Source organism: Oncorhynchus nerka, unplaced genomic scaffold (genome assembly GCF_034236695.1).
Source record: "Oncorhynchus nerka isolate Pitt River unplaced genomic scaffold, Oner_Uvic_2.0 unplaced_scaffold_1353, whole genome shotgun sequence".
NCBI lineage: Eukaryota > Metazoa > Chordata > Actinopteri > Salmoniformes > Salmonidae > Oncorhynchus > Oncorhynchus nerka.
Window position 1 is genome coordinate 67,501 of NW_027039995.1, and position 23,950 is coordinate 91,450.

General features: G+C 47.4%; 1 protein-coding gene across 1 annotated transcript in view; it reads right to left on the reverse strand.

Moving 5' to 3' along the window:
- The window catches only part of LOC135568886 (NT-3 growth factor receptor-like), a gene marked incomplete at its 3' end in the record, with an annotated part of 76,547 nt that overhangs the window by 29,791 nt on the left and 22,806 nt on the right, over positions 1 to 23,950 (reverse strand). Inside the window, exons 3-8 of the mRNA XM_065015665.1 lie at positions 21,548 to 21,702; positions 14,494 to 14,639; positions 11,321 to 11,462; positions 8,347 to 8,456; positions 7,837 to 8,038; positions 964 to 978 (exon numbers count right to left, since the gene is read on the reverse strand). Coding sequence (XP_064871737.1) covers positions 964 to 978; positions 7,837 to 8,038; positions 8,347 to 8,456; positions 11,321 to 11,462; positions 14,494 to 14,639; positions 21,548 to 21,702 — 770 coding nt within the window. The remainder of the gene's footprint in view (positions 1 to 963; positions 979 to 7,836; positions 8,039 to 8,346; positions 8,457 to 11,320; positions 11,463 to 14,493; positions 14,640 to 21,547; positions 21,703 to 23,950) is intronic.

A 23,950-nucleotide genomic window follows, 5' to 3' on the forward strand; every position in this document is an offset into this window, starting at 1 on the left:
CTGCTTCCTGACTCCTGCTTCCTGACTCCTGTCTCCTGACTCCTGCTTCCTGACTCCTGCTTCCTGACTCCTGCTTCCTGACTCCTGACTCCTGACTCCTGCTTCCTGACTCCTGCTTTCTGACTCCTGCTTCCTGACTCCTGCTTTCTGACTCCTGACTCCTGACTCCTGACTCCTGCTTCCTGCTTCCTGACTCCTTCTTCCTGACTCCTGCTTCCTGACTCCTGCTTCCTGACTCCTGACTCCTGCTTTCTGACTCCTGCTTCCTGACTCCTGACTCCTGACTCCTGACTCCTGCTTCCTGACTCCTGCTTCCTGACTCCTTCTTCCTGACTCCTTCTTCCTGACTCCTGACTCCTGCTTCCTGACTCCTGCTTCCTGACTCCTTCTTCCTGACTCCTGCTTCCTGACTCCTGCTTCCTGACTCCTTCTTCCTGACTCCTGACTCCTGCTTCCTGACTCCTGACTCCTTCTTCCTGACTCCTTCTTCCTTCTTCCTGACTCCTGACTCCTGACTCCTGACTCCTGCTTCCTGACTCCTTCTTCCTGACTCCTTCTTCCTGACTCCTGACTCCTGCTTCCTGACTCCTGCTTCCTGACTCCTGCTTCCTGACTCCTGCTTCCTGACTCCTGACTCATTCTTCCTGACTCCTGACTCCTGACTCCTGCTTCCTGACTCCTGCTTCCTGACTCCTGACTCCTGACTCCTGCTTCCTGACTCCTGCTTCCTGACTCCTGCTTCCTGACTCCTGCTTCCTGACTCCTGACTCCTGACTCCTGACTCCTGCTTCCTGACTCCTGCTTCCTGACTCCTGACTCCTGACTCCTGCTTCCTGACTCCTGCTTCCTGACTCCAGCTTCCTGACTCCCCGCGTCTCCAATACAAGCTGTCTCAAAACAGAGCAGCAGAACTAACATTCACAACATAATAATAGAATAACACTAGTAAGTCAAAACACTGACCGTAGTCCACACTTTCTGAAAAATAGATTAAAAAGTGGTCATATGAAATGAATGAATGAGTGACAAGAGGGATATTCTGCTAATATTTATCATGTTAATACGCCACCAATTCTCAGGGGTCAGACTGTCTTCTACCACTAGAGAAGCTCTGAGTGATGTAAATCATCCCAATGGGGTCAGACTGTCTTCTACCACTAGAGAAGCTCTGAGTGATGTAAATCATCCCAATGGGGTCAGACTGTCTTCTACCACTAGAGAAGCTCTGAGTGATGTGAATCATCCCAATGGGGTCAGACTGTCTTCTACCACTAGAGAAGCTCTGAGTGATGTAAATCATCCCAATGGGGTCAGACTGTCTTCTACCACTAGAGAAGCTCTGAGTGATGTGAATCATCCCAATGGGGTCAGACTGTCTTCTACCACTAGAGAAGCTCTGAGTGATGTGAATCATCCCAATGGGGTCAGACTGTCTTCTACCACTAGAGAAGCTCTGAGTGATGTGAATCATCCCAATGGGGTCAGACTGTCTTCTACCACTAGAGAAGCTCTGAGTGATGTGAATCATCCCAATGGGGTCAGACTGTCTTCTACCACTAGAGAAGCTCTGAGTGATGTGAATCATCCCAATGGGGTCAGACTGTCTTCTACCACTAGAGAAGCTCTGAGTGATGTAAATCATCCCAATGGGGTCAGACTGTCTTCTACCACTAGAGAAGCTCTGAGTGATGTGAATCATCCCAATGGGGTCAGACTGTCTTCTACCACTAGAGAAGCTCTGAGTGATGTGAATCATCCCAATGGGGTCAGACTGTCTTCTACCACTAGAGAAGCTCTGAGTGATGTGAATCATCCCAATGGGGTCAGAATGTCTTCTACCACTAGAGAAGCTCTGAGTGATGTAAATCATCCCAATGGGGTCAGACTGTCTTCTACCACTAGAGAAGCTCTGAGTGATGTAAATAATCCCAATGGGGTCAGGCTGTCTTCTACCACTAGAGAAGCTCTGAGTGATGTGAATCATCCCAATGGGGTTAGACTGTCTTCTACCACTAGAGAAGCTCTGAGTGATGTGAATCATCCCAATGGGGTCAGACTGTCTTCTACCACTAGAGAAGCTCTGAGTGATGTGAATCATCCCAATGGGGTCAGACTGTCTTCTACCACTAGAGAAGCTCTGAGTGATGTGAATCATCCCAATGGGGTCAGACTGTCTTCTACCACTAGAGAATCTCTGAGTGATGTGAATCATCCCAATGGGGTCAGACTGTCTTCTACCACTAGAGAAGCTCTGAGTGATGTGAATCATCCCAATGGGGTCAGACTGTCTTCTACCACTAGAGAAGCTCTGAGTGATGTGAATCATCCCAATGGGGTCAGACTGTCTTCTACCACTAGAGAAGCTCTGAGTGATGTAAATCATCCCAATGGGGTCAGACTGTCTTCTACCACTAGAGAAGCTCTGAGTGATGTGAATCATCCCAATGGGGTCAGAATGTCTTCTACCACTAGAGAATCTCTGAGTGATGTGAATCATCCCAATGGGGTCAGACTGTCTTCTACCACTAGAGAAGCTCTGAATGATGTGAATAATCCCAATGGGGTCAGACTGTCTTCTACCACTAGAGAAGCTCTGAGTGATGTGAATAATCCCAATGGGGTCAGACTGTCTTCTACCACTAGAGAATCTCTGAGTGATGTGAATCATCCCAATGGGGTCAGACTGTCTTCTACCACTAGAGAAGCTCTGAATGATGTGAATAATCCCAATGGGGTCAGACTGTCTTCTACCACTAGAGAAGCTCTGAGTGATGTGAATAATCCCAATGGGGTCAGACTGTCTTCTACCACTAGAGAAGCTCTGAGTGATGTGAATCATCCCAATGGGGTCAGAATGTCTTCTACCACTAGACTTCCGGGTTGGAGCGAGCGGTCGCATCCGCACTTCGGTCCGCAGGTAGTATAACTTTTCATTACATTTCATTACATTTCATTATAGTACAACGGTTTGATTTATCTAATCTTAGCAATTTCTTCTTAGCTAGCTACATAGCCGTCATTGTATCAAAGATAATTGTGTAATTATCGTATTTCGTCGTCCTAACGTAGTCTACACTGCTATCTGCCCAGCAGCTAGCCAGCTAGCAAACGTCCACCGTCTATCGAATAGCAGCACACTCAACTGAACGACTTGATTAGTGTAGTGTTAGCTAGCTACATAGTTGTCTTTGCTGTCTTCGTATCCAAGATAATTGTGTAGTTTAGAGTGTGTAGTTTTAGTTTTAGAGTGATTATCTTAATTTACCGAGGTTAGCTAGCCAGCTATTTGTCGTCCTTAACGTAGGAGACACTGCTAGCTAGCCAACAGCTAGCCAACGTCTACCGAATAGAACTTCCGCACTCAACAACCCGGTCGCATTCCGCTTCACTCCACAGGTAGTATCACATTTTCATTTCATTTCATTACAGCACAACGGTTTGATTTGTTTGATCGTAGCTAGCTACATAGCTAGCTACATAGCCGTCTATGTATCAAAGATAATTGTGTAGTCTAGAGCGATTTTCTAGGTTAGCTAGCCAGCTATTGTCGTTCTTTTAACGCAACGTAACGTAATCAACACTGCTAGCTAGCCAGCTAGCCCCCGAATAGCAGCACTGTAGAAACTATTACACTCAACGGAACGACTTGATTAGTGTAGTGTCAACAACGCAGCCACTGCCAGCTAGCCTACAAAGTCAACAACGCAGCCACTGCCAGCTAGCCTACTTCAGCAGTACTGTATCATTTTAATCATTTTAGTCAATAAGATTCTTGCTACGTAAGCTTAACTTTCTGAACATTCGAGACGTGTAGTCCACTTGTCATTCCAATCTCCTTTGCATTAGCGTAGCCTCTTCTGTAGCCTGTCAACTATGTGTCTGTCTATCCCTGTTCTCTCCTCTCTGCACAGACCATACAAACGCTCCCACCGCGTGGCCGCGGCCACCCTAATCTGGTGGTCCCAGCGCGCACGACCCACGTGGAGTTCCAGGTCTCCGGTAGCCTCTGGAACTGCCGATCTGCGGCCAACAAGGCAGAGTTCATCTCAGCCTATGCCTCCCTCCAGTCCCTCGACTTCTTGGCACTGACGGAAACATGGATCACCACAGATAACACCGCTACTCCTACTGCTCTCTCTTCGTCCGCCCACGTGTTCTCGCACACCCCGAGAGCTTCTGGTCAGCGGGGTGGTGGCACCGGGATCCTCATCTCTCCCAAGTGGTCATTCTCTCTTTCTCCCCTTACCCATCTGTCTATCGCCTCCTTTGAATTCCATGCTGTCACAGTTACCAGCCCTTTCAAGCTTAACATCCTTATCATTTATCGCCCTCCAGGTTCCCTCGGAGAGTTCATCAATGAGCTTGATGCCTTGATAAGCTCCTTTCCTGAGGACGGCTCACCTCTCACAGTTCTGGGCGACTTTAACCTCCCCACGTCTACCTTTGACTCATTCCTCTCTGCCTCCTTCTTTCCACTCCTCTCCTCTTTTGACCTCACCCTCTCACCTTCCCCCTACTCACAAGGCAGGCAATACGCTCGACCTCATCTTTACTAGATGCTGTTCTTCCACTAACCTCATTGCAACTCCCCTCCAAGTCTCCGACCACTACCTTGTATCCTTTTCCCTCTCGCTCTCATCCAACACTTCCCACACTGCCACTACTCGGATGGTATCGCGCCGTCCCAACCTTCGCTCTCTCTCCCCGCTACTCTCTCCTCTTCCATCCTATCATCTCTTCCCTCTGCTCAAACCTTCTCCAACCTATCTCCTGATTCTGCCTCCTCAACCCTCCTCTCCTCCCTTTCTGCATCCTTTGACTCTCTATGTCCCCTATCCTCCAGGCCGGCTCGGTCCTCCCTCCCCGCTCCGTGGCTCGACGACTCATTGCGAGCTCACAGAACAGGGCTCCGGGCAGCCGAGCGGAAATGGAGGAAAACTCGCCTCCCTGCGGACCTGGCATCCTTTCACTCCCTCCTCTCTACATTTTCCTCTTCTGTCTCTGCTGCTAAAGCCACTTTCTACCACTCTAAATTCCAAGCATCTGCCTCTAACCCTAGGAAGCTCTTTGCCACCTTCTCCTCCCTCCTGAATCCTCCTCCCCCTCCCCCCTCCTCCCTCTCTGCAGATGACTTCGTCAACCATTTTGAAAAGAAGGTCGACGACATCCGATCCTCGTTTGCTAAGTCAAACGACACCGCTGGTTCTGCTCACACTGCCCTACCCTGTGCTCTGACCTCTTTCTCCCCTCTCTCTCCAGATGAAATCTCGCGTCTTGTGACGGCCGGCCGCCCAACAACCTGCCCGCTTGACCCTATCCCCTCCCCTCTTCTCCAGACCATTTCCGGAGACCTTCTCCCTTACCTCACCTCGCTCATCAACTCATCCCTGACCGCTGGCTACGTCCCTTCCGTCTTCAAGAGAGCGAGAGTTGCACCCTTCTGAAAAAACCTACACTCGATCCCTCCGATGTCAACAACTACAGACCAGTATCCCTTCTTTCTTTTCTCTCCAAAACTCTTGAACGTGCCGTCCTTGGCCAGCTCTCCCGCTATCTCTCTCAGAATGACCTTCTTGATCCAAATCAGTCAGGTTTCAAGACTAGTCATTCAACTGAGACTGCTCTTCTCTGTATCACGGAGGCGCTCCGCACTGCTAAAGCTAACTCTCTCTCCTCTGCTCTCATCCTTCTAGACCTATCGGCTGCCTTCGATACTGTGAACCATCAGATCCTCCTCTCCACCCTCTCCGAGTTGGGCATCTCCGGCGCGGCCCTCGCTTGGATTGCGTCCTACCTGACAGGTCGCTCCTACCAGGTGGCGTGGCGAGAATCTGTCTCCTCACCACGTGCTCTCACCACTGGTGTCCCCCAGGGCTCTGTTCTAGGCCCTCTCCTATTCTCGCTATACACCAAGTCACTTGGCTCTGTCATAACCTCACATGGTCTCTCCTATCATTGCTATGCAGACGACACACAATTAATCTTCTCCTTTCCCCCTTCTGATGACCAGGTGGCGAATCGCATCTCTGCATGTCTGGCAGACATATCAGTGTGGATGACGGATCACCACCTCAAGCTGAACCTCGGCAAGACGGAGCTGCTCTTCCTCCCGGGGAAGGACTGCCCGTTCCATGATCTCGCCATCACGGTTGACAACTCCATTGTGTCCTCCTCCCAGAGCGCTAAGAACCTTGGCGTGATCCTGGACAACACCCTGTCGTTCTCAAATAACATCAAGGCGGTGACCCGTTCCTGTAGGTTCATGCTCTACAACATCCGCAGAGTACGACCCTGCCTCACACAGGAAGCGGCGCAGGTCCTAATCCAGGCACTTGTCATCTCCCGTCTGGATTACTGCAACTCGCTGTTGGCTGGGCTCCCTGCCTGTGCCATTAAACCCCTACAACTCATCCAGAACGCCGCAGCCCGTCTGGTGTTCAACCTTCCCAAGTTCTCTCACGTCACTCCGCTGCTCCGCTCTCTCCACTGGCTTCCAGTTGAAGCTCGCATCCGCTACAAGACCATGGTGCTTGCCTACGGAGCTGTGAGGGGAACGGCACCTCAGTACCTCCAGGCTCTGATCAGGCCCTACACCCAAACAAGGGCACTGCGTTCATCCACCTCTGGCCTGCTCGCCTCCCTACCACTGAGGAAGTACAGTTCCCGCTCAGCCCAGTCAAAACTGTTCGCTGCTCTGGCCCCCCAATGGTGGAACAAACTCCCTCACGACGCCAGGACAGCGGAGTCAATCACCACCTTCCGGAAACACCTGAAACCCCACCTCTTTAAGGAATACCTAGGATAGGATAAAGTAATCCTTCTCACCCCCCCCCCTTAAAAGATTTAGATGCACTATTGTAAAGTGACTGTTCCACTGGATGTCATAAGGTGAATGCACCAATTTGTAAGTCGCTCTGGATAAGAGCGTCTGCTAAATGACTTAAATGTAATGTAAATGTAGAAGCTCTGAGTGATGTGAATCATCCCAATGGGGTCAGACTGTCTTCTACCACTAGAGAAGCTCTGAGTGATGTAAATCATCCCAATGGGGTCAGACTGTCTTCTACCACTAGAGAATCTCTGAGTGATGTGAATAATCCCAATGGGGTCAGACTGTCTTCTACCACTAGAGAAGCTCTGAGTGATGTAAATCATCCCAATGGGGTCAGACTGTCTTCTACCACTAGAGAAGCTCTGAGTGATGTAAATCATCCCAATGGGGTCAGACTGTCTTCTACCACTAGAGAAGCTCTGAGTGATGTAAATCATCCCAATGGGGTCAGACTGTCTTCTACCACTAGAGAAGCTCTGAGTGATGTGAATCATCCCAATGGGGTCAGACTGTCTTCTACCACTAGAGAAGCTCTGAGTGATGTGAATCATCCCAATGGGGTCAGACTGTCTTCTACCACTAGAGAAGCTCTGAGTGATGTAAATAATCCCAATGGGGTCAGACTGTCTTCTACCACTAGAGAAGCTCTGAGTGATGTAAATCATCCCAATGGGGTCAGACTGTCTTCTACCACTAGAGAGGCTCTGAGTGATGTAAATAATCCCAATGGGGTCAGACTGTCTTCTACCACTAGAGAAGCTCTGAGTGATGTGAATCATCCCAATGGGGTCAGACTGTCTTCTACCACTAGAGAAGCTCTGAGTGATGTGAATCATCCCAATGGGGTCAGGCTGTCTTCTACCACTAGAGAAGCTCTGAGTGATGTGAATAATCCCAATGAGCTTTTTTGGCTAAATCTGCTGCAATGCATCATTTCTCACTGTTCTGAGACCAATAGCTTTTGTTGTATGATGTGTCCCTGTCTAAGAAAATGTTGTGGTTACCGTCAGGGTCAGGTTCAAAGGGCGGAGCCGTGAGGAAGTGTCCGTAGACCGTCTTGGTGACGGTCCCCAGCGAGTTGGAGGCCTGCAGCGTGTAGTTTCCGTTATCGTAGTGTGTTGGGTTGAGAAAAGTCAGACATCCCTCCAGATAGTCCCGGTAGAAATCCATCTCTGTCCTGATGTACTCACTCTGCAGGATCTCTCTCTGTGTACAAATCATGATTAGAATACGGTTTCATTTTTTTTGTCCTTTTCAAAAGACCCAGACTCTTGACATCAGTGGTTCTGAATCCTGATTCTGGGGGAACCCCAAGGGGTGGCTGTTTTGGGTTTTCCCCCAGCATTAGTCACATGATTGATATAACTAACTCAGCATCAAGCCGTTGATTGTTTCAGTTGGCTGTGTAGTTCTGGGGTAAAGACTAAAACCTGCACCTCTTGTGGTCTCTAACACCAGAATATGTACATGCTGCTTTACATATTAGAAATGAATAAAAAGGAATAAAATCACACCTGTTTGTGGTACCATCGCAGCGTCGGGTAGGGATAGCCTCTCACTGTGAACTCTATGCAGGTGTCATGGCGCCGCTCAGGCTCGGCCAGTTTCAGGATGACTGGTGGAACTGGAAGGGGAGCAGAGGAAACTGTGAAGGTTTTGACACAGCATGGCTCGGCCAGTTTCAGGATGACTGGTGGAACTGGAAGGGGAGCAGAGGAAACTGTGAAGGTTTTGACACAGCATGGCTCGGCCAGTTTCAGGATGACTGGTGGAACTGGAAGGGGAGAAGAGGAAACTGTGAAGGTTTTGGCACAGCATGACTCGGACAGTTTCAGGATGACTGGTGGAACTGGAAGGGGAGCAGAGGAAACTGTGAAGGTTTCGACACAGCATGGCTCGGCCAGTTTCAGGATGACTGGTGGAACTGGAAGGGGAGAAGAGGAAACTGTGAAGGTTTCGGCACAGCATGGCTCGGCCAGTTTCAGGATGACTGGTGGAACTGGAAGGGGAGCAGAGGAAACTGTGAAGGTTTCGACACAGCATGGCTCGGCCAGTTTCAGGATGACTGGTGGAACTGGAAGGGGAGAAGAGGAAACTGTGAAGGTTTTGGCACAGCATGACTCGGACAGTTTCAGGATGACTGGTGGAACTGGAAGGGGAGCAGAGGAAACTGTGAAGGTTTCGACACAGCATGGCTCGGCCAGTTTCAGGATGACTGGTGGAACTGGAAGGGGAGCAGAGGAAACTGTGAAGGTTTCGGCACAGCATGGCTCGGCCAGTTTCAGGATGACTGGTGGAACTGGAAGGGGAGCAGAGGAAACTGTGAAGGTTTTGGCACAGCATGGCTCGGCCAGTTTCAGGATGACTGGTGAGCTAGGTGGACAACCACAGCATCACATGATAGCTAGTTGGACAACCACATATCACAGTCACATGATAGCTAGGGGGACAACCACATATCACGTGATAGCTAGGGGGACAACCACATATCACATGATAGCTAGGGGGACAACCACATATCACGTGATAGCTAGGGGGACAACCACATATCACATGATAGCTAGGTGCGACAACCACATATCACATGATAGCTAGGTGGACAACCACATATCAGAGTCACATGATAGCTAGGTGGGACAACCACATATCACGTGATAGCTAGGTGCGACAACCACATATCACATGAAAGCTAGGTGCGACAACCACATATCACATGATAGCTAGGTGGGACAACCACATATCAGAGTCACATGACAGCTAGGTGGACAACCACATATCACATGATAGCTAGGTGGACAACCACATATCACATGATAGCTAGGTGGGACAACCACATATCAGAGTCACATGACAGCTAGGTGGACAACCACATATCACATGATAGCTAGATGGGACAACCACATATCACATGATAGCTAGGTAGGACAACCACATATCACATGACAGCTAGGTGGACAACCACATATCACATGATAGCTAGGTGGACAACCACATATCACATGATAGCTAGGTGGACAACCACATATCACATGATAGCTAGGTGGACAACCACATATCACATGATAGCTAGGTGGACAACCACATATCACGTGATAGCTAGGTGGACAACCACATATCACATGATAGCTAGGGGGACAACCACATATCACATGATAGCTAGGTGGACAACCACATATCACGTGATAGCTAGGTGGACAACCACATATCACATGATAGCTAGGTGGGACAACCACATATCACATGATAGCTAGGTGGACAACCACATATCACATGATAGCTAGGGGGACAACCACATATCACATGATAGCTAGGTGGACAACCACATATCACATGATAGCTAGGTGGGACAACCTCATATCACATGATAGCTAAATGAACAACCACATATCACATGATAGCTAGGTGGACAACCACATATCACATGATAGCTAGGTGGGACAACCACATATCACAAGATAGCTAGGTGGACAACCACATATAACGTGATAGCTAGGTGGACAACCATATATCACATGATAGCTAGGGGGACAACCACATATCACATGATAGCTAGGTGGGACAACCACATATCACATGATAGCTAGGTGGACAACCACATATCACATGATAGCTAGGTGGGACAACCACATATCACATGATAGCTAGGTGGGACAACCACATATCACAAGATAGCTAGGTGGACAACCACATATCACATGATAGCTAGGTGGACAACCACATATCACAGTCACATGATAGCTAGGTGGACAACCACATATCACAGTCACATGATAGCTAGGTGGACAACCACATATCACAGTCACATGATAGCAAGGTGGACAACCACATATCACATGATAGCATATCACATATAATTTCTAGATAGTTTTGTGCTCTATGGGGCCCTGGCATTAGTAGTGCACTATATAGGGAATATGGAGCCATTTGGTCCTGGTCATAAGTAGTGCACTATATAGGGAATATGGAGCCATTGGGGCCTGGTCATAAGTAGTGCACTATAAAGGGAATATGGAGCCATTGGGGCCTGGTCATAAGTAGTGCACTATATAGGGAATATGGAGCTATTGGGATGAATACCATACCGTATATAACCTCCAATGGTTATCATTCCCAACAAGTTCTCTGCTATGCTGTTCACAGGCACATATATACACACACCAGTGGATGGAAACCGACACTGTACAGTTGGGAATGATAACCATTGGACACACACACACACACCCGTGGATGGAAACCGACACTGTACAGTTGGGAATGATAACCATTGGACACACACACACACACCCGTGGATGGAAACCGACACTGTACAGTTGGGAATGATAACCATTGGACACACACACACACACACACGTGGATGGAAACCGACACTGTACAGTTGGGAATGATAACCATTGGACACACACACACACACACACACACACACACACACACACACACACACACACACACACACAGACACACACACACACACACGGATTGAAACCTACACTGTACAGCCAGCTGGATGGAAGCGTTGGTCATTCCCACTAGGTTCTCTGCTATGCAGGTGAGCAGGAAGCCGTTGTCGTCTCGACTTACGTTGACTAGCGTCAGGTTAATAGAATGGATGTTGGGCCAGTAGACATTAGACTAGAGAGACAGAGAGGAGAGGAGAGGAGAGGAGAGGAGAGGAGAGGAGAGGAGAGGAGAGAACAAGGCATTAGACTACCATACACATTAGTCTCTACTGTCTCTCTGTCTCTCTACCTCTCTGTCTCTCTACCTCTCTGTCTCTCTACCTCTCTGTCTCTCTACCTCTCGGTCTCTCTACCTCTCGGTCTCTCTACCTCTCGGTCTCTCTACCTCTCGATCTCTCGATCTCTCTGTCTCTCGGTCTCTCGGTCTCTCGGTCTCTCTACCTCTCGGTCTCTCTACCTCTCGGTCTCTCTACCTCTCGGTCTCTCTACCTCTCTACCTCTCGGTCTCTCTACCTCTCGATCTCTCTACCTCTCGATCTCTCTACCTCGGTCTCTCTACCTCGGTCTCTCTACCTCTCGGTCTCTCTACCTCTCGATCTCTCTACCTTTCTGTCTCACTACCTCTCTGTCTCACTACCTCTCTGTCTCTCTACCTCTCTGTCTCTCTACCTCTCTGTCTCTCTACCTCTCTGTCTCTCTACCTCTCTGTCTCTCTACCTCTCTGTCTCTACCTCTCTGTCCCTCTACAACTCTCTACCTCTCTACCTCTCTACCTCCCTACCTCTCTGTCTCTCTACCTCTCTGTCTCTCTACCTCTGTCTCTATACCTCTCTGTCTCTATACCTCTCTGTCTCTCTACCTCTCTGTCTCTCTACCTCTCTGTCTCTCTACCTCTCTGTCTCTACCTCTCTGCCCCTCTACCTCTCTAACTCTAACTCTCTACCTCCCTACCTCCCTACCTCTCGGTCTCTCTACCTCTCTGTCTCTCTACCTCTCTGTCTCTGTCTCTCTACCTCTCTGTCTCTCTACCTCTCTGTCTCTATACCTCTCTACCTCTCTATACCTCTCTACCTCTCTATACCTATCTACCTCTCTATACCTCTCTACCTCTCTATACCTCTCTACCTCTCTATACCTCTCTATACATCTCTACCTCTGAATGCTCGGCTATGAAAACCCAACTGACATTTACTCCTGAGGTGCTGGAGTTGTTGCAGCCTCTATAATGACTATTTGACCCTCCTGGTCATCTATAAACATCTTGAAGAACGATCTGGTCTTATTGGCCATGTACTCTTATAATCTCCACCCGGCACAGCTAGAAGAGGACTGGCCACCCCTCAGACCCTGGTTCCTCTCTAGGTTTCTAATCTCCACCTGGCACAGCCAGAAGAGGACTGGCCACCCCTCAGACCCTGGTTCCTCTCTAGGTTTCTTCCTAGGTTCCTACCTTTCTGGGGAGTTTTTCCTAACCACCATGCTTCTACATCTACATTGCGTGCTGATTGGGGGATTAATGCTGGGTTTCTGTATAAACACGTTGTGGCATATGCTGATGTAAAGATGAATACAAATGCAATTGATTGACTGAGGAGAGGAAAGGAGAAGAGCGGAGAACACAACATTAGACTACAGTACATGTTAGACTGGAGACCTAGAGGAGATGAATAGGGTTGGTGGACATTAGACTACAGTACACGTTAGACTGGAGACCTAGAGGAATAGGGTTGGTGGACATTAGACTACAGTACACGTTAGACTGGAGACCTAGAGGAGATGAATAGGGTTGGTGGACATTAGACTACAGTACACGTTAGACTGGAGACCTAGAGGAGATGAATAGGGTTGGTGGACATTAGACTACAATACACGTTAGACTGGAGAACTAGAGGAGATGAATAGGGTTGGTGGACATTAGACTACAGTACACGTTAGACTGGAGACCTAGAGGAGATGAATAGGGTTGGTGGACATTAGACTACAGTACACGTTAGACTGGAGACCTAGAGGAATAGGGTTGGTGGACATTAGACTACAGTACACGTTAGACTGGAGACCTAGAGGAATAGGGTTGGTGGACATTAGACTACAGTACACGTTAGACTGGAGACCTAGAGGAGATGAATAGGGTTGGTGGACATTAGACTACAGTACACGTTAGACTGGAGACCTAGAGGAATAGGGTTGGTGGACATTAGACTACAGTACACGTTAGACTGGAGAACTAGAGGAGATGAATAGGGTTGGTGGACATTAGACTACAGTACACGTTAGACTGGAGAACTAGAGGAGATGAATAGGGTTGGTGGACATTAGACTACAGTACACGTTAGACTGGAGACCTAGAGGAGATGAATAGGGTTGGTGGACATTAGACTACAGTACACGTTAGACTGGAGACCTAGAGGAATAGGGTTGGTGGACATTAGACTACAGTACACGTTAGACTGGAGAACTAGAGGAGATGAATAGGGTTGGTGGACATTAGACTACAGTACACGTTAGACTGGAGAACTAGAGGAGATGAATAGGGTTGGTGGACATTAGACTACAATACACGTTAGACTGGTTACATGTGTGCATCCATCCAGGTGTGTGTATGTCTCACCAGGTATGTGTATGGTATGTCTCACCAGGTGTGTGTATGTCTCACCATGTGTCTGTATGTCTCACCAGGTGTCTGTATGTCTCACCAGGTGTGTGTATGTCTCACCAGGTGTGTGTATGTCTCACCAGGTGTGTGTATGCCTCACCAGTTGTGTGTATGTCTCACCAGGTCTGTGTATGTCTCACCAGGTGTGTGTATGTCTCACCAGGTGTCTGTATGTCTCACCAGGTGTCTGTATGCCTCACCAGGTGTGTGTATGTCTCACCAGGTGTGTGTATGTCTCACCAGGTGTATGTATGCCTCACCAGGTGTGTGTATGTCTCACCAGGTGTGTGTATGTCTCACCAGGTGTGTGTATGTCTCACCAGGTGTCTGTATGTCTCACCAGGTGTCTGTGTGCCTCTGTGTGCCTCAACAGTTGTGTGTATGTCTCACCAGGTGTGTGTATGTCTCACCAGGTGTGTGTATGTCTCACCAGGTGTCTGTATGCCTCACCAGGTGTGTGTATGTCTCACCAGGTGTGTGTATGTCTCACCAGGTGTGTGTATGTCTCACCAGGTGTGTGTATGCCTCACCAGGTGTGTGTATGTCTCACCAGGTGTGTGTTGATGGAGTGTAGTCCAGCGACGGTCCAGTCGACTTCGGGGAGGGGAGCTCCTGACCCATTACAGCTGACCGTTACATTATCACCCTCTATCATCATCAGGCTACTGTTGTGGCTTACACTGATCTCTGGTACGTCTGGAGGAGGAGGAGACAGAGAGAGAGAGAGGAGAGAAAGACAAGAGAGAGAGACAGAGTGAGAGAGAGAGACAGAGAGAGAGAGGAAAGACAGAGAGAGACAGAGAGAGAGGAGAGAAAGACAAGAGAGAGAGACAGAGTGAGAGAGAGAGACAGAGACAGAGAGAGAGACAGAGAGAGAGACCGAGAGAGAGAGAGGAGAGAAAGACAAGAGAGAGAGAGAGAGAGAGAGAGAGAGAGAGAGAGAGACAGAGACAGAGAGATAGAGAGAGAGAGACAGAGAGAGAGAGGGGGGAGAGAGAGAGGAGAGAAAGACAAGAGAGAGAGACAGAGTGAGACAGAGAGAGAGAGGAGAGAAAGACAAGAGAGAGAGACAGAGAGAGAGAGAGACAGAGAGAGAGAGAGAGAGAGAGAGAGAGAGAGAGAGAGAGAGAGAGAGAGAGAGGAGAGAAAGACAAGAGAGAGAGACAGAGTGAGAGAGAGAGAGACAGAGAGAGACACAACTTAACCAACAAAAATGGGTCACAACTCCTGCATCTCTGTTCGACGCTGGGTATGTACATAGTCAATGGGAGGCTTCGAGGGGACTCCTATGGTAGGTACACCTATAGCTCATTCCTTTGCAGTAGTACTGTAGACCAGTTTATCACTGACCTCAACCCAGAGTCTCTCAGAGCGTTCACAGTCAGCCCACTGACACCCCTATCAGATCACAGTAAAATCACATCTACTTGAAAAGAGCGATACTGAATCATGAGGCGCCAAAGGAACTGAAAAAGGAACTCAAAGGAAATGATATTAAGAACCATCATAGATGGAAGGGAAGTAGAAACCAAAAAACAATTAGGCAACAACGAATTCAATCCCTTTAGGATGATTTCCTGGGTAAAACGTTCCACTGTAATAGTGAAGGTGTAAACTCGGCAGTAGAAAACCTAAACCGTATATTTTACCTCTTAAGCTTCCCTATCAAATCTAAAAATTTAAAAGCAGACAATCTAAAATGAACAACAATGACAAATGGTTTGATGAAGAATGCAAAAACATAAGAAGGAAATTGAGAAACCTGTCCAACCAAAAAACACATAGAGACCCAGAAAACCTGAGTCTACTTCTTCGCTATGGTGAATCACTAAAACAACACAGAAATACACAACAGCACCTCAGAAATCAGCTCAATGTAATGAAGAAACCAGAGAATCTAACATCAAACTCAATCAATCATAAATCATCTCTTCCCCCAATATTTAGAACCAAAGGACTGATTAACCCAATCCACAAAAGTAAAGACAAATTTGAACCCAATAACTACCGTGGGATAAGCATCAACAGCAACCTTGGGGAAATCCTCTGCATTATCATTAATAACAGCAGACACATACATCAGTGAAAACAATGTAATGAGCAAATGTCAAATTGCCGTACGACAGACCACGTATTCACCCTGCACACCCTAATTGACAAACAAATGAACCAAAACAAAGGCAAAGTCTTCTCAGGCGAGGCGGCAGGTAGCCTAGTGGTTCGGGCAACCGAAAGGTTGCAAGATCGATTCCCAGAGTTAACAAGGTAAAAATATGTCATTCTGCCACTGAACAAGGCAGTTAACCCACTGTTCCTCTGAACAAGGCAGTTAACCCACTGTTCCCCTGAACAACGCAGTTAACCCACTGTTCCCCTGAACAACGCAGTTAACCCACTGTTCCCCTGAACAAGGCAGTTAACCCACTGTTCCCCTGAACAAGACAGTTAACCCACTGTTCCCCTGAACAAGACAGTTAACCCACTGTTCCCCTGAACAAGACAGTTAACCCACTGTTCCCCTGAACAAGACAGTTAACCCACTGTTCCCCTGAACAAGACAGTTAACCCACTGTTCCCCTGAACAAGACAGTTAACCCACTGTTCCCCTGAACAAGACAGTTAACCCACTGTTCCCCTGAACAAGGCAGTTAACCCACTGTTCCCCTGAACAAGACAGTTAACCCACTGTTCCCTGAACAAGACAGTTAACCCACTGTTCCCCTGAACAACGACAGTTAACCCACTGTTCCCTGAACAAGACAGTTAACCCACTGTTCCCCTGAACAAGACAGTTAACCCACTGTTCCCCTGAACAAGGCAGTTAACCCACTGTTCCCTGAACAAGACAGTTAACCCACTGTTCCCCTGAACAAGACAGTTAACCCACTGTTCCCCTGAACAAGACAGTTAACCCACTGTTCCCCTGAACAAGACAGTTCCCCTGAACAAGACAGTTAACCCACTGTTCCCTGAACAAGACAGTTAACCCACTGTTCCCTGAACAAGACAGTTAACCCACTGTTCCCCTGAACAAGACAGTTAACCCACTGTTCCCCTGAACAAGACAGTTAACCCACTGTTCCCCTGAACAAGACAGTTAACCCACTGTTCCCCTGAACAAGACAGTTAACCCACTGTTCCCTGAACAAGACAGTTAACCCACTGTTCCCCTGAACAAGACAGTTAACCCACTGTTCCCCTGAACAAGACAGTTAACCCACTGTTCCCCTGAACAAGACAGTTAACCCACTGTTCCTAGGCTGTCATTGAAAATAATAATCTGTTCTTAAATGACTTAGTTAACCCACTGGTAAAAGAAAAGGAAAATAAAATTAAATTCTGTGTTTATTTCAGTATATCATGAAAGTCTGAATATAAACTGATGGAAAATGTATATGGGGAAAAACAAAAACATTATAAAATCCACTGTTCACAAACAGCAGTGTGCGGTTAGAATTGGCAAAAAATGACATTTCTTCCCACAGGGGTAAAGAGAAAAGGAAAATAAGCCTAAATTCCCTTCAACATACATATCAACGAACTGACAAGGGCACTAGAACAGTCTGCAGCACCCGGCCTCGCCCTCTTCAACATACATATCAACGAACTGACGAGGGCACTAGAACAGTCTGCAGCACCCGGCCTCACCCTCTTCAACATACATATCAACGAACTGACGAGGGCACTAGAACAGTCTGCAGCACCCGGCCTCACCCTCTTCAACATACATATCAACGAACTGACGAGGGCACTAGAACAGTCTGCAGCACCCGGCCTCGCCCTCTTCAATATACATATCAACGAACTGACGAGGGCACTAGAACAGTCTGCAGCACCCGGCCTCACCCTCTTCAACATACATATCAACGAACTGAGGAGGGCACTAGAACAGTCTGCAGCACCCGGCCTCACCCTCTTCAACATACATATCAACGAACTGACGAGGGCACTAGAACAGTCTGCAGCACCTGGCCTCGCCCTCTTCAACATACATATCAACGAACTGACGAGGACACTAGAACAGTGCAACACCCGGCCTCGCCCTACTAGAATCTGAAGTCAAATGTCTACAAATGTCACCAACCAAGGAGGGCCTACAGCAGCACCTAGATCTTCTGCACAGATTCTGTCAGACCTGGGCCCTGACAGTAAATCTCAGTAAGTCAAAAATACTGGTGTTCCAAAAAAGATCCAGTTGCCAGGATCACAAATACAAATACCATCTAGGCATCGTTGCCCTAGAGCACACAAAAAAAGTATACATGCATTGGCCTAAACATCAGCGCCACAGGTAAATTCCACAAAGCTGTGAACGATCTGAGAGACAAGGCAAGAAAGACCTTCTACGCCATCGAAAGGAACATAAAATTAGACATCCCAATTAGGATCTGGCTAAAAATACTTGACTCAGTTCTAGAACCCATTGTCTTTATGGTTGTGAGGTCTGGGGTCCGCTCACCAACAAAGACTTCACATAATGGAACAAACACAAAAATAATGCATGCAGAGCAGAATTAGGTCGATACCCACTAATTATCAAAATCCATAAAAGATCCATTAAATAGTCAAATTTAATGGAAGTGATTCCCAAACCGACCATATCAAAGCCATTACCTACAAAGATATTAACCTGGAGAAGATTTCCCTAAGGATGCTGGTCCTGGGGCTCAGTTCACAAACACAAACAGACCCCACAGAGACCCAGGACAACAACACAGTTAGACCCAACCAAAATCATGAGAAAACAAAAAGATAATTACTTGACACATTGGAAAGAATTAACAAAAAAACAGATCAAACTAGAATGCTATTTGGCCCTAAACAGAGAGTACACAGTGGCAGAATATGTGGAAATTAGTGTATTTCTGATGTGTTTACGGACATATTCAATCAATCCCTATCCCAGTCTGTTGTTCCCACATGCTTCAAGAGGGCCACCATTGTTCCTGTTCCCAAGAAAGCTAAGGTAACTGAGCTAAACGACTACCGCCCCGTAGCACTCACTTCCGTCATCATGAATTGCTTTGAGAGACTAGTCAAGGACCATATCACCTCCACCCTACCTGACACCCTAGACCCACTCCAATTTGCTTACCGCCCAAATAGGTCCACAAACGATGCAATCTCAACCACACTGCACACTGCCGTAACCCACCTGGACAAGAGGAATACCTATGTGAGAATGCTGTTCATCGCCTACAGCTCGGCATATAACACCATAGTGCCCTCCAAGCTCGTCATCAAGCTCGAGACCCTGGGTCTCGACACCGCTCTGTGCAACTGGGTACTGGACTTCCTGACGGGCCGCCCCCAGGTGGTGAGGGTAGGCAACAACATCTTCACCCCGCTGATCCTCAACACTGGGGCCCCACAAGGGTGCATTCTGAGCCCTCTCCTGTACTCCCTGTTCACCCACGACTGCGTGGCCACGCACGCCTCCAACTCAATCATCAAGTTTGCGGACGACACAACAGTGGTAGGCTTGATTACCAACAACGACGAGACGGCCTACAGGGAGGAGGTGAGGGCCCTCGGAGTGTGGTGTCAGGAAAATAACCTCACTCAACGTCAACAAAACTAAGGAGATGATTGTGGACTTCAGGAACCAGCAGAGGGAACACCCCCCTATCCACATTGATGGAACAGTAGTGGAGAGGGTAGTAAGTTTTAAGTTCCTCGGCGTACACATCACAGACAAACTGAATTGGTCCACCCACACAGACAGCATCGTGAAGAAGGCGCAGCAGCGCCTCTTCAACCTCAGGAGGATGAAGAAATTTGGCTTGTCACCAAAAGCACTCACAAACTTCTACAGATGCACAATCGAGAGCATCCTGGCGGGCTGTATCACCGCCTGGTACGGCAACTGCTCCGCCCACAACCGTAAGGCTTTCCAGAGGGTAGTGAGGTCTGCACAACGCATCACCGGGGGCAAACTGCCTGCCCTCCAGGACACCTACACCACCCGATGTCACAGGAAGGCCATAAAGATCATCAAGGACAACAACCACCCGAGCCACTGCCTGTTCACCCCGCTATCATCCAGAAGGCGAGGTCAGTACAGGTGCATCAAAGCTGAGACTGAAAAACAGCTTCTATCTCAAGGCCATCGGACTGTTAAACAGTCACCACTAACATTGAGTGGCTGCTGGCAACACACTGACTCAACTCCAGCCACTTTAATAATGGGAATTGATGGGAAATTATGTAAAATATATCACTAGCCACTTTAAACAATGCTACCTAATTTAATGTTTACATACCCTACATTATTCATCTCATATGTATATACTGTACTCTATATCATCTACTGCATCTTTATGTAATACATGTATCACTAGCCACTTTAACTATGCCACTTTGTTTACATACTCATCTCATATGTATATACTGTACTCGATACCATCTACTGTATCTTGCCTATGCCGCTCTGTACCATCACTCATTCATATATCTTTATGTACATATTCTTTATCCCCTTACACTTGTGTCTATAAGGTAGTAGTTTTGGAATTTTTAGCTAGGATACTTGTTGGTTATTACTGCATTGTCGGAACTAGAAGCACAAGCATTTCGCTACACTCGCATTAACATCTGCTAACCATGTGTATGTGACAAATACAATTTGATTTGATACCTGACCACTGTGACTGAACCAAACTTAAGGAAAGCTTTGACTATGTACAGACTCAGTGAGCATGGCCTTGCTATTGAGAAAGGCCGCTGTTGGCAGACAGGCTATGAGCACACTGCCCACAAAGTGAGGTGGAAACAAAGCTGTTAAATGTATGACCATATTAGAGACAATTATTGCCGTCAGATTACACAGACCCATAAAGAATTTGAAAACAAATTGAGAAAGAGAGAGAGAGCAGCAGATCACTGTGTGGTTTCGGGACGTCTCTGAATGTCCTTGAGTGGCCCAGCCAGAGCCTTGAAACCGATGGAACATCTCTGGAGAGACCTGAAAACAGCTTTGCAGCGACGCTCCCCATCCAACCTGACAGAGCTTGAGACGGTCTGCTGAGAAGAATGGGAGAAACTCCCCATCCAACCTGACAGAGCTTGAGACGGTCTGCTGAGAAGAATGGGAGAAACTCCCCATCCAACCTGACAGAGCTTGAGAAGGTCTGCTGAGAAGAATGGGAGAAACTCCCCATCCAACCTGACAGAGCTTGAGAAGGTCTGCGGAGAAGAATGGGAGAAACTCCCCATCCAACCTGACAGAGCTTGAGAAGGTCTGCGGAGAAGAATGGGAGAAACTCCCCATCCAACCTGACAGAGCTTGAGAAGGTCTGCTGAGAAGAATGGGAGAAACTCCCCATCCAACCTGACAGAGCTTGAGACGGTCTGCTGAGAAGAATGGGAGAAATTCCCCAAATACAGGTGTGCCAAGCTTGTAGCGTCGTACCCAAGAAGACTCGAGGCTGTAATCGCTGCCAAAGGTGCTTCAACAAATATTTTTGTAAATGTGATATTTCATATTTTTTTGCTTTTTTTTTTGCAAAAAGTCACGGGGTCTGAACACTTTCCGAATGCACTTTATTTATGTGTGTGTGTCTGCTTGCGTGTGTGAGCGTGCACGTGTGTGTGTGTTTCCTTACCACATAAGGTAATGTACATGTTTTGCAATCGTATCTTAAAGGCCCCGTTTCTGCAGAACAGCATCTGGGTGTGAAGCCCCGCCTCTCCTCTCTGCTGCCAAAGCTGGATCCAACGCACGTCGCAACCACAGTCAAACACCACACCGTCCAGCCTCCTGTAAACAACAACACACCACAACCACAGTCAAACACCACACCGTCCAGCCTCCTGTAAACAAAAACACATCACAACCCCAGTCAAACACCACACCGTCCAGCCTCCTGTAAACACAAACACATCACAACCACAGTCAAACACCACACCGTCCAGCCTCCTGTAAACACAAACACATCACAACCACAGTCAAACACCACACCACACCGTCCAGCCCTCAAACACCACACCGTCCAGCCTCCTGTAAACAAAAACACATCACAGCCAGTCAAACACCACACCGTCCAGCCTCCTGTAAACAAAAACATACCACAACCACAGTCAAACACCACACCGTCCAGCCTCCTGTAAACAAAAACACATCACAACCAGTCAAACACCACATTGTCCAGCCTCCTGTAAACAAAAACACATCACAACCAGTCAAACACCACACCGCCCAGCCTCCTGTAAACACAAACACACCACAACCCCAGTCAAACACCACACCGTCCAGCCTCCTGTAAACACAAACACACCACAACCCCAGTCAAACACCACACCGTCCAGCCTCCTGTAAACAACAACACACCACAACCACAGTCAAACACCACACCGTCCAGCCTCCTGTAAACAAAAACACATCACAACCACAGTCAAACACCACACCGTCCAGCCTCCTGTAAACACAACCACATCACAACCGCAGTCAAACACCACACCGTCCAGCCTCCTGTAAACACAAACACATCACAACCAGTCAAACACCACACCGTCCAGCCTCCTGTAAACACAAACACACCACAACCCCAGTCAAACACCACACCGTCCAGCCTCCTGTAAACACATTATACTGTAACAGGAAAACAGCTAGTTTCAGATATGAGGGATGATTATACTGTAGTGAGGGAAAACAGCTAGTTTAAGGTATGAGGGATGATTATACTGTAGTGAGGGAAAACAGCTAGTTTAAGGTATGAGGGATGATTATACTGTAGTGAGGGAAAACAGCTAGTTTCAGAACAAATTCTTATTTTCAATGACGGCCTAGGAACAGTGGGTTAACTGTCTGTTCAGGGGCAGTGTAGCCTAGTGGTTAGAGCGTTGGACTAGGAACCGAAAGGTTGCAAGTTCAAATCCTCGAGCTGACAAGGTCTGTTGTTCTGAAACTAGCTGTTTTCCCTCACTACAGTATAATCATCCCTCATATCTGAAACTAGCTGTTTATTTGTAAAGATTTGTACCTTGTCAGCTCGAGGATTTGAACTTGCAACCTTTCGGTTCCTAGTCCAACGCTCTAACCACTAGGCTACACTGCCACCCCATCTAAACCAAAGGACTGCAGTCTTTACTGTCTAATTCTCTGTCATCTAAACCAAGGTCTATCAAAAGGACTGCAGTCTTTACTGTCTAACTCTCTGTAATCTAAACCAAAGGACTGCAGTCTTTACTGTCTAACTCTCTGTAATCTAAACCAAAGGACTGCAGGTTTGATGACCCCAGTCTTTACTGTCTAATTCTCTGTCATCTAAACCAAAGGACTGCAGTCTTTACTGTCTAACTCTCTGTAATCTAAACCAAAGGACTGCAGGTTTGATGACCCCAGTCTTTACTGTCTAATTCTCTGTCATCTAAACCAAGGTCTATCAAAAGGACTGCAGTCTTTACTGTCTAACTCTCTGTCATCTAAACCAAAGGACTGCAGTCTTTACTGTCTAACTCTCTGTCATCTAAACCAAAGGACTGCAGTCTTTACTGTCTAACTCTCTGTAATCTAAACCAAAGGACTGCAGTCTTTACTGTCTAACTCTCTGTCATCTAAACCAAGGTCTATCAAAAGGACTGCAGTCTTTACTGTCTAACTCTCTGTAATCTAAACCAAAGGACTGCAGTCTTTACTGTCTAACTCTCTGTAATCTAAAGGTCTATCAAAAGGACTGCAGTCTTTACTGTCTAACTCTCTGTAATCTAAACCAAGGTCTATCAAAAGGACTGCAGTCTTTACTGTCTAACTCTCTGTAATCTAAACCAAGGTCTATCAAAAGGACTGCAGTCTTTACTGTCTAACTCTCTGTCATCTAAACCAAGGTCTATCAAAAGGACTGCAGTCTTTACTGTCTAACTCTCTGTCATCTAAACCAAGGCCTATCAAAAGGACTGCAGTCTTTACTGTCTAACTCTCTGTAATCTAAAGGTCTATCCAAAGGACTGCAGTCTTTACTGTCTAACTCTCTGTAATCTAAAGGTCTATCCAAAGGACTGCAGTCTTT